General features: G+C 38.0%; 1 protein-coding gene across 1 annotated transcript; it reads right to left on the reverse strand.

The window, feature by feature from the left end:
• On the reverse strand, positions 1-1,072 carry LOC124221757 (myb/SANT-like DNA-binding domain-containing protein 3). Its single transcript, XM_046632041.1, has 4 exons — positions 896-1,072; positions 619-832; positions 301-534; positions 1-233 (listed from the first exon to the last, which is right to left on the reverse strand). Exons 1-4 carry the CDS (start codon positions 1,070-1,072, stop codon positions 1-3), a joined length of 858 nt encoding a protein of 285 aa, XP_046487997.1.
• Between the last annotated feature and the right edge of the window lie 11,028 nt (positions 1,073-12,100).

The raw sequence follows: 12,100 nt of genomic DNA on the forward strand, positions 1-12,100 counted from the left end.
TTAATTGAGGCGTGATTCTGCGAGTTTCGCTGCAGCCTTCGCAGCTCGCAACTCGAGGTGGTGTTTTTGTTGCAGAAATGCCATGTCTTCCTTGAATTTTTCCTCTTCGTGTTTAATTTTTAATTGGGCGAGTTCTACGAGGTGTTTCGCGTGTTTAGATCGCAGCATATTTTCTTCGATGTTTTCTTTGCCGCATGAATCCATTTTTTTCATTTTTTTACCGGGAATTGGAGCTGAAAGAATTACAAATAAGTATAAATACAGTTGACAATGATTTATCTAATATTTGAATACACTTACTATCCAATACCGAGCTCCTCGAGCGTTGGTTGAAAATCATGGCAGGGCAGAATTTGGAAGTTTCGACTTCCATGTCCCCGTAGCTGGAAATTGAGGGATTGGGACAACTGTTGGAAGTTTCCGGCGGAGGCGATGGCAGCTCTACGACAATTGTGTTTTCATCCCCTTCATTGTCTTTTTGCATCTCCGACACAAGAACGTTCAGCTCGTCGTTGAAAACAGCTTCACGGTGCTCTAAAAATATAAGATTGATCGTTATTCATTATATCTCCGTGCTGCATAATATATTAAATTGAAAAAAACACAATTAAATTTTACCTTGTAATATTTCAACCGGAATGTTGGATGAAAAGACGATTGGGGCTGTCGTCATTATATGCGGGACGATGCTGGCAATATCGGGTTCCACGTCTGCTGACGGTTCTTTAGGGCCTCCTCCTGTGGTAAGATGTGACTGCTTCTCTTTTGTTAAGGCATTTCTTTGAGTCGTTTTCATGTGACTCCACATTTTTTTCAATTGTTGAACGTTTCGCTGTAACAATAAATAATTAATTTTGTTATTATAGAGTTATAAGAAACTTGACTTTCAAAGTACCTTTGCTGATATAATGAGAGACGAATTATATTCCTCTGCGATTTGTCTCCACGCCTCTTCTTTATCTTTAAGCGTTGATGTATCGCTTTTTCTGTTCTCTATTATGTGCGAAAATTTTTTCAAAATGTTGAGGAACAGACGCTTCTCAGTTTCCGTATAGTGTTTTTTTCCGGACATGTTTATACCCCTACGAAGAAACATTTTAACCATAAAATGCTTTTATCTCGAAATTTTATTATTAAATAATCACGTTAGAAAATTATTATATATTTGAATCATCACATTGCTTTCATCATGAAAGAAAAAATTATAATTTACCCATAATTGAATACTTACAGTTGACAAATGTTGGGTATATAGAAAAACGTTTTTCTTGGATGACAATTTTTGGCTTAATTTATTGACTCTTGTATGAAACTATAAAAATAACTTAGCCCACGTGACTTCGAGGGAAAAAATCCCGCGAAAAGTTAATTCTTGTTTGTGCCACTGGCGTGACAAGTGATTTCCACAGATATTCTGATTGGCCAATACAGCGGAAAAATCACGGAAGTAGCGGAATGGCACTTGAGAACTTCTCAAGCAATTGCTCGAATAAGTCATTGTTAGGCAAATTCTGGACCCATTAACTTAATGAAGCAAATCTTATTCTCTGACTGTGAATTCATGCAGTCTTCAGATCAGCTTATATGAATAAGCAAGTCTTATCCAAGTCAAGCTTAAGATCTTTCTCAAGACTCGACTGTGAATACGGCCCTATGGAGAACGTGCGAAATCATAAAGATGTAAAATTGGTCACAAAATGGGAGGGACGAGGTGGTGCGAGAGCGCTTATTGCCAGGGCAAACTTTCACAGCTGCACCGTATTTGGCGCTGATATGGTCATCATTGAAATGAATAGCGTCAAAGTTCACTTCGCTAAACCTATTCACGTTGGTGCATCGATTCTAGATCTGTCAAAAATCATTCTTTACGATTTCCACTATAATTATGTGAAATCCAACTTTTCGAACAGCGAGGTCAAATTGTTGTATACTGACACAGACAGCCTTATTTATCAATTTAACGTATCGAACATCTACGATATCATCAAACGTGATGTGGATACAATGTTTGATACCTCTGACTATCCGCCCGACAATGTGTATGGCATTCCGCTTAAAAACAAGAAACGGATAGGGCTAATGAAGGATGAAAATGATGGTAAAATTATGACAGAGTTTGTGGGACTGCGAGCAAAGCTGTATACATTTACTGCGATGGGCGGGGATGGGGAAAAAGTGAGTAAGCGCACCAAGGGTGTAAAACATTCTTCGATAAATAGCATCATGTTTGATGATTATAAGCGCTGTCTGATGGCTTACCAAGAGTTGACCCTCCCCCAGTGTTTGATACGAAGTAAGAAACATGAAGTAAGCACGATCGTACAAAAAAAATTGGCTCTCAGTTGGCAGGATGACAAGCGGCAATTGATACCCGGACAGACCGACACCCTACCTTGGGGGTTTGTCCCTGCCCCCCAATAGCTATAGGATAAAACTGTAGACGTAGAATTATTGTGAATATTTACGTTTGACGCCTCGGGCGATCCGCCATCATGCGGAAACGATTTAGACTGGATTTAAAAATGTGAATTCATATACTTAACATTCATTTATTTATTTATTTACTCATTCATTTATTTATTTAGTATCAATATATTGAGAAATTATTCATTTTTATTCGTTTACCGCGAGAAAAGTTTTCAGAAAACGAAAAAAAGTTTTCAGAAAATGAAAAAAAGTTTTCCAAAAAATAAAATGTGTAATATTCGTATGGAAAATTGCAGATTATTATCATTATTATTTTTATGGTATCGAGTATGGCACATGTGCATGCAAAGGAGATAAGTGTGGAAATATTTGTATATTCAAATCTTTTATTGTAATTCGGAAAATACATACAAATTATGTTACATGTCTGTTTTATTTATCCAGCTATTGTGCGAACTATCAAAACCCAACCACTTTACATAGACCCGATTCCCCCGTTTGCGTAATACTTTCTCCGCAAGATAGCCGTCGGGGTATTTTACTTTGCCTAGCTTCTCCTCGTAGAAGCCCCCCTCGATGGGATGATCTTGATAATCGGCAAGTTTGTATGTCGGTGGATTGGTATTTTTCACCTCACTCAAGGTAAATATTTCAGTCGTCCAATTGGGCGTATAGCCTTTTTCGAATACATTCTTGTACTTGCTGATTCGAACTCGATCGCCCACACTGAATTTCCGCGCCCGATCACTTCGTTTGATTTGCCGAGGCTTGTACACCCTACGATACAGCTGTTTTTCATTCTCCGTGCTAACATCCACCGGTTTCATTCGAATCGTGCGATGTCTGGTGTTGTTGTAGGACTTCATTAAATCAGCCAAAACATTAATCCACTCGTACGTTCCTTGGAGAGTGAACCGCTTCCACGTTTTATTTTTCAATGTTCGATTAAAACGTTCGCATATCGACGCCTTTAAGTTGCTAAATGTCGAATACATGTTGATATTGTGATCCTTCACAAGGGCTTTGAATTCGCTGTTGTAAAATTCTTTGCCTCGGTCAACGTGTAGATGTGAGGTATACGGCTCTGGGTCAGTACAGATTTCATGGCAGCAGTAACATCTTTCCCACTCTTGGACTTTATCGGCACAGCCCACGCGTACTTGGAAAATATATAGACGATTGTTAGTAGGTATTTGTATCCCTTGTTGTGCGAGCTGTATGTGGTTATATCGACGTCTGAAATATTTGCATCGCAGAGGTGCGAGTAGAAATGTTTCTTTGCAGGTAATCGCGGTTCATCGAGTTTTCCCCAACAATCGACGTATTCATATGGAAAAACGCCTTTGTGGGTCATCAAACTGAACTGAGTCGGATTATTAGAAAATTTACGTGTTATGGGCTTGTCTGCATCATTCAAATATTTGGAAAGTTTATCAATGCTGCTAGCCATAAATCGAAACGAATCGATGAATCTCAAGTGCATCATCGTCCCATCAACGCGTTTCGTGAAGGATATATATTTTTCCTCATTTATTGGTAGCAGGGTAATTTCACCGGGAAAAGTTGACACTACGGATTTTATTAAAAAGTGAGAATCGTAACCGGACAAATTGTGGAAAACTATTGGAATTATGCGCGTCTCTCCGAAATTCAAATTACACCGATTATGAGCAGGACCACGATATTTACCCGTGAAGTGACAGTGGTCGTGGCACTTTTTCTCCTCAGAGGTGAACGGCTTTTCGCAAATGTAGCAATTCTTTGCGCGCATGTGACGATCGTGTTGCACTTGGGTAAGGTAAGAATTTGAGAGAGTGATAGTGAAAGCAAACTATTAGCGTGAGTGACAGTTTACGGATTGTCATCAACATTCCCCGACCTATCTAATTGTGGTGAACATTCCCGGCCTATCTAATTGCGATATCGCCAACCGGTCGATTAACACACAAGAATGTATTCGGAGTACGTGGAAGATATTATTTTTCGCCCGGGGCAAACTATTAGCGCGAAAGTTTACGGGTAACGGCGAAAAATCAAGGGGGTAAACTGTTAGCGTGGAAGTTTACGGGTAACGGTGAAAAATGGAAATGGTATATCGAAAATATTATTTTCGCCCTGGGGGCAAACTGTTAGCGTGAAAGTTCAGTGATCGGCAACAACATCCCCAGCCGATCTGATTGCGATGTCACCATCCGGTCGATTAACGCAAAAGAATGTATTCGAAGTACGTGGAAAATATTATTTTTCGCCTGGGGCAAACTATTAGCGCGAAAATTTGTAACAGTTGAATTTAGCCGCCAAAGCAGTGACTACGGGACTCAGAATAGGTAGGTCCGTAGGGAGCGGGGCTTTCACCTAAGCGGTGATATGACAGATGGAGCAATCGATCGAGAAGTGTAAGCGAGAGACGACGGGTTAGCAATCGATCGAGAAGTATAAGCGGGAGACGACGGATGAGCGGTCGATCGTCATCAGAGTGCGCTCTAAAATAAAGGAATTATAACGAACAAAGAAATACAACCGACGAAAATGAAGTAAAACGCATACGAATTCTATTGCGAGAACGAAGGACTCTATAAGTTTTTCATATTTATTTTGGAATGAGTAACATAGATCTTTTTTACACATAAACCATTCACGCATGCATTCCCTCACGTCACACACACCCCTTCACACATCGAAGATTTTTATACAGGATATAAGTGAACCTTCCCGTTCACAGTCAAACACTCAGGGAAAGTTGCGTTCATACAGGCCAATAATGAGGATCGCTTATCTGATATCGGCGGCCTTTCCCACGTTGGCTTTTTCCCTTGTTCCGAGGTCTGCTGATCGGCGGGTTGGGCGATTTCGTCACGTTCCTTGCCCTTGAACAAGGAGGAGGTTCGAGTCTCTGAATTTGCCTGGCCAGGACGAGTTGGGACTTTCCGGATGACCCCCGAACACGCTGTTGATTAGGTCCTGCTCAGTTGACGACCACGGAACGAAAGAGGCAGAGCTCCGGTCTCACCTGTCGATCTCGCTAATAATTTGGAGAGTGGGGATTGGCGTGTCGAAATATCGATTCGAAGAACTTACTTCGAGAAATCGATGCGGGACACTCGATGTTGATCCTCGCGATCAACATTGTTCGTTACAACTCGTAGCAGCGACCCATCTTTTACGGATTCCCGATCAAGGAAAAACCACCGAGATATGACGGACGAGGGGATTCAAATTGGCCGGGCACGGAATTAGCGAGCACAACTGAAGAAATGGGAACTGGGATATGAAGAATATCCCCAATGACACGCTTATGATAAGTTTTTATATATTCTGACCTGTACTATTTTATCTGTAATTTTACGAGTATGCCGTTTATGGAATTGTTGTTGTCCTAGATGTCCGCCGTGCCCATTTTATTTATACAATTTATTTATTATTTTCGCTTATATTTATACTTTTCTTTTATTCGGTTTCCATGTATCGATGCATGTCATTCGGTCATACCAACATCCGACATTCCGTTTTAAATAAAAAACAATAAAAAACAATCAAAAAGTAAATTGATAGTGGATGATTTTCGTTAATAGCGAGAGGCTCCGCAGTTGGAGTTAATCCTGGTCGAAGCAAACCGCGAAAACGAAAAGACCGTTACAAATTTACGGGTAACGGCGAAAAATCAAAATGGCTATTCATCCGACCGAGAAATAAATCACATTATCAAACTGTCTGACGATAAAAATCAAAATGGCTGCCCATTCGACTGAGCAAAAATCAAAATGGCCGCCGTCAGACGGTAAAGTCGGTCGATTATACTGGTGACGTCATAGCGAAAATCACATCATCAAACTGTCGGACGATGAAAAATCAAAATGGCTGCTCATCCGGCTAAGCAAAAATCAAAATGGCTGCTCATCCGGCTAGGCAAAAATCAAAATGGCCGCTGTCTGAATGGCTGCTCGTCAGACGGCAAAATCGGTCGATTATACTGGTGACGTCATAGCGAAAATCATATTATCAAACTGTCGGTCTATGAAAAATCAAAATGGCCGCTCATCCGTCCAGGCAAAAATCAAAATGGCTGCTCATCCGGCTAAGCAAAAATCAAAATGGCCGCTCGTCTGACTAAGCAAAAATCAAAATGGCCGTCATCAAAAAATCAAAAATGACCGCCGTCAAAATGGCCGCCATCAAAAAATCAAAAATTGCCGCCATCAAAATGACCGCCGTGGTCACGTCAACCGGTTACGTTACATGGTTACGTCACCTGGTTACGTAATGTTCGTTTTGATTTAGAACTGTCATATCCTATCTACTAATTTCTGACGTAAATTCTAATAAATGAATAAGAATATAAAAAAAATATAGATAAGTTATAATGAACGTAGGTAACAAATAAACTAATCAAGCCAGAGGCCGGTTTTTTCGCGATTTTCGTCTTCTTCTTTTGGCAATGGACAGAGCTTTCTCACAGCTCTCTTAAAGAGCCCGCCTGAGGTGCGCACAGTAGCCATTCTTACGACGTTATCATCTCCTGGATGCACTGCAACTACGCGCCCCATGATTCAATGAAGCGGTGCGTTGTTATCTTCTTTCAAGAGTAACAATGTACCGATTTTCAAGTTTTCGCCTTTAATGAACCACTTGTGACGTTTTTGCAGCTCTTGCGGATATTCGTTTGACCATCTTTACCAAAAGTGCTGCCGTACCTTTTGCAGGTGTTACCACGTGGAAAGTCTATTGTCCGGAATTGCCAGGTAATCGTGTTCCGCTGGCAATACGAGTGAGTCCCCAATCAGGAAGTGGGCTGGGGTTAACGCGTCGATGCTATTGGGATCGGTTGATATCGGAGTGAGAGGTCGGGAATTTAGGACCGATTCGATTTCAGTCAAGAGTGTGTAATACTCCTTAAATGTCGATACAAAACCTTTGGTCACTGTATTGAGATGGCGCTTTGTAGACTTGACCGCCGCCTTCCGAAGGCCACCGAAGTGTGGCGCTCTTGGTGGTATAAGCTTCCACTGAATTTGCTGCTTAGCCAAATGATCGGAGATCGTTCGTTGCTCCCTTTGCAAAAAATTATAAACTTCTCTCAATTCGCGTGCTGCGCCAATCAAGTTAGTACCATTGTCAGAAACTATCTCTGAACTGATTCCTCTCATTGACACAAATCTTCGCAGTGCAAAAAGAAAGGCTTCTGTGGACAACTCCGTGACGAGCTCTAGATGCGTTGCTTTTGTCGCAAAGCATACGAACACCGCGATCCAAGCCTTCGAACTATGCACTCTTCCACGTCTGCGACTCTCGCGTACTTGTAGAGGCTCTACATAGTCCAGTCTAGTATTCGTAAAGAGCTTTAGTGAACCTTGAACGAGCTCTTGTGGCAAATCACCATTTATACTTCTGGCGAGTTTGGATTGCGACGATAACATTCGACACAACTTCTTGTCACTTTCGGAGATTCTTGACGGCCGTTGAGAATCCAATACCGTTGTCTAATCGTATGCAACAATTGCTCGGATCTGCAATGAAGCAAACGTTGATGCTCCCTTGTTAATAAAATCTTTGTCACGTGGTGTCTGTCCGGCAGGATGACCGGGTGCTTCTTTGTTTCCGGAATATTATTTATTATTATTATTATTATTTTATTCAAGTTAATTGTACATATTTACAATAACTATTGATAATAATTTCATACATCGATGGTTTATTATTGACTTATCCAATATTCCCAATCTTACTTAATTACTTTCAGTTTTTATTAATTATACATTCTATTGCTACGACCTCTGTAAAGTATATACATATACATATATACCTCTTACATTTTGCTTTTGACATTGTTGAGAAAAATTTTACTTGGATTCTAAAAAACTCAACTCGATTGATAGTGTTTCTACTTTAGTTATACAAAACATGCTTGATTCTCCTATGCTTATATTTCTTATTTATATATTGGAGTTCATTCATAAGTACATTTTCAGATTTTTCTAATTTCAGATAAAATTTCTGGCGTTTAATTTGTATGTGTTTCTTGATCGGTTTAATATTTAATTTGTTCTGCATAAATGTTATATAGGTATACATTGGAAAGTTTCTTATTAATCTTAAAAATTTATTTTGGACTATTTCAAGATTTTTGTACTTTGTTGTACCTGTGTTGCTCCAGACAGAACTTGCATACGTTATTACTGGCCGTACAACCGTTCTATACAGTAGAAGCTTATTCTTTGTTGACATTCGTGATTTCTTGTTTATTAGTGGATACAGCATTCTTAATAAACCTATGCTTTTGTTTACTACCTGAGTGATATGTTTCGTGAAATTTAGTTTCTTATCGAGCGTCACCCTCAAATATTTGACACTCTCCGACCATTCTATTTCAGCGTTCTCTATTTTCATTTTTCTTCCAACTTCTGGAAATCTTTTAGTAAATATAATAGCTTCAGTTTTGCCCTTATTCATTCTGATTTTCCATTTATTGAAATACTTGTTAATTTTATTTACTGAAGACTCAAGTCTGTTCGTAATAGTATCAGTGCGATAGGAGCTAGTGTAAAGTATTGTATCATCTGCAAATAAACCTATATTTACATTTTTAACCTTAGGAATATCATTAATGTATGTTTGGGCAAAGTATCGAATAGTTAAATGTGGGTCTCGCGACACTCAAAATCGTCCTCGCACATGTACGCACACTCGCGTGCAATGTTTACTTGCCGTCTCTGCGTCAAATCTCGCCGCTTGCCCGTGTCGCGACTCAAAACCTATCAGCTGTATCTCATGTATTGTCTACTGTCTCGAAATCATGTATGTGTGTAATCTATGTGTTCTCTCGCTCTGTAAAATCATCACTCTCTGTAACGTTCTCTTGCGATACGGTTTGTATCGCCTCATCGAAACCAATGAAAGTCTCGTTCATCGGTATTCATCATCTCTCTCCATCTCAACATCACTTTCGTTTCATTCACACTCGTTCTCATCACTAATTCGTGTATCCCACGTCGATGATTCATATCTTTTTGCCTTCTCTCTAAACAATGTAGATATTATACAATTTCGGGCCAAGGACAGATCCCTGGGGTACCCCAGCTACAACATTTTTCACGTTTGAAGTTATCCCATTGTACTCGATAAACATAGTTCTGTTCTTCAAATAGGACTTCAGTGCGAATATTACATATTTTGGTAGGTTATAATTCATGAGTTTATATAATAGCCCAGAGTGCCAGACAAAATCGAAGGCTTTTTCGATATCCAGTAGCACTGCACCTGTGTGTTTGTTGCAGTTGTAGTTTTGTGTAACATTATTGATGACTCTTGCAAGTTGCATCTCTGTGTTGTGTTTATTTCTGAAGCCAAATTGTTCGTTTATCAATCTATTTGTTTTTTTCATTTCGCTTGTCAGTCTTTGTTCAATAATTTTTTCGATGACCTTGCTAATATGAGGAAGCAAACTTATAGGCCTACTAGCAGCCCATCCCGGCTTCGCACGGGCATATAATAATATTATGTAATAATATAAATGTATTATTTTTCTAGAAACTCACTGTAAACATTGTGTATTTTCTTTTATTATATTATTATATGCCCGTGCGAAGCCGGGATGGGCTGCTAGTTAAATTATAAAGTTTTGATCAATGAAGCACAAATAAGTAAAAAACAGGATTAATTTCACTGTATTATCTTCATTATAATATGAATGCAATTTACACTTTAGTCTAAGTAACACGTGGCCGGCTATGCTAACACCAAAAATTTAAAAAGTGGAAATAATTGAATTGTACGGTATTTCGTTCACTCCAAAATAAATTTAATTAATTTTATAGCGTCAACAACACGTGGTAATTATGCCGTTAAAATGTAGCTTATATGACACGTTCGTAGATTTACCATAGCAGCGCCATCTATTGATTACTTACTCAACCCAGTCGAAAGGTATCGACATCTGTTAGAATCATTTGGAGTTAACAGATAATTGTGACTGTCAAATAATAACAGTCAAATAATTAGCAATAAATTAAAATTGCGACTATAATTTGAGATTTAAACTATCCTATCTCACAAGTTGGATCGAACTGCACATGGTGTGCGTATTTTATTATAATCGGTTAAGTGGTTTAGGAGTCCATTGAGGACAAACATCGTGACACGAGATTTATACATATTAAGATAGCTCTCGGGGAGACTTGGATTCTTATTTGGTTTCGGTAATGCTATTATTTCCGCTACTTTCGATTCATTCGGATAGTATCCGAGCATCAAGATACTATTTGCTATCTTTGTTAGATAAATGAGCTCTTTACTAGTAAGCCTTTTAAGCACCATATATGTAACTTCATCAACTCCAGGTGCTTTATTGTTACTAAACGATTTTACAATTTTAGCAATTTCTTTAGGGGTGTTTAGCTTGACAACTTTTGGATCAATTTTCTGTTCTTTAAAATACTTCCGCACGTCTTTGGCAATTCTTTTTTGGTGGTTTAAGGTTTCAAAACTGACGTTCATATTGTGTACTCTTTCGAATTGGTGGGCTATGAGGTTTATTTTATTTTTATCCTCAAAAACATAGTCGCTCTTATTGAAAATTGGTGGAATTTGGGAATTTTTGGTCTTTCGCTGTTTCAACAACGCCCATAAACTTTTATCACCAGGATGTGCATTCTCAAATTTCTCTGGCCAGAGTCTGTTCCTCCATTCACTTAATTTAGTTCTCACTGATTCATTCATGCCATCAAGCATTCTCTTATAAACTATATCACGGGTCTTATGAAACTTTTTTGGCATGCATTTTTCCTGTTAATTATAATCCTAATTTCCAGGGGTATTTCATGGTCTGTTCTTTTTTTCTTGGTTCGTGGCGCTGCAATTGAAATAGACGTACTGATTACTTTCATTAAGTTTTTTAAATGTTGGTCAATACCCTGCTCATTAGGGTGGGCCAAAAAAAATGAGTATTTTTTTTTTTACTTTATACTCTGAAAATCGGTTGCTAGATACCTCTAAAGAATTCTCACCAAATATGAGCTCTTAATTTTGATAACAAGGTCCTCCGCTTTACAATTTTGCATTTTTTCCTGAGTATTAGAAACAAAAATTCATATCTCTTTGACAACTGTTCGTTAAAAACTATCTCTCCTCATATTCTTGTAGGAAATCGAACGCTCTACAAAAAAGGTTTCCTACAATTTTTTCGTAAACCTTACCGTTTAAAAGATATCAAAGCTTAAAGTTTGATTATTTTAAGAGAAATTTCTGTTTTGCTTATGAATTTTTTAACTTGCTTACAAAAAATTTTGATGAATTGCACAACTCACAGTTTTGTAGGAAATTAACTGCTCTACAAAAATGGTGTCTTATGATTTGTCGATTAAGTTAAGCGTTTAAAAGATATTCATCGTCAAACTTCAATGCATACTAATTTTAACAGTTTTTGATGAATAATTCGAAAAATTTCAATTTAATTCATAAGTTTCATGAAAATTTATTCCAATGTGAGTTCCTACGAAAAGAGAAAAATAGTATAAAAATATATATTAAAAATTAAAAATTAAAAAATATATAATATATAGAACTAAAAAAATAAAAGAAAAATAGTATAAAAATATATATTAAAAATTAAAAATTAAAAAATATATAATATGTAGAACTAAAAAAATAAAAGAAAAATAGTTTAAAACATTTCTTTTTT

This window comes from Neodiprion pinetum, chromosome 6 (assembly GCF_021155775.2).
Source record: "Neodiprion pinetum isolate iyNeoPine1 chromosome 6, iyNeoPine1.2, whole genome shotgun sequence".
Taxonomy (NCBI): domain Eukaryota; kingdom Metazoa; phylum Arthropoda; class Insecta; order Hymenoptera; family Diprionidae; genus Neodiprion; species Neodiprion pinetum.

Excerpts from the sequence above, each read along its gene's own strand:
- LOC124221757 (XM_046632041.1), bottom strand. The coding sequence starts at position 1,072 with ATGTCCGGAAAAAAACACTATACGGAAACTGAGAAGCGTCTGTTCCTC. Across the intron at positions 535-618 it reads TCCGGTTGAAATATTACAAG|AGCACCGTGAAGCTGTTTTC; the intron begins GTAAAATTTAAT and ends TTATATTTTTAG. Across the intron at positions 234-300 it reads GAGGAGCTCGGTATTGGATA|CTCCAATTCCCGGTAAAAAA; the intron begins GTAAGTGTATTC and ends TAATTCTTTCAG.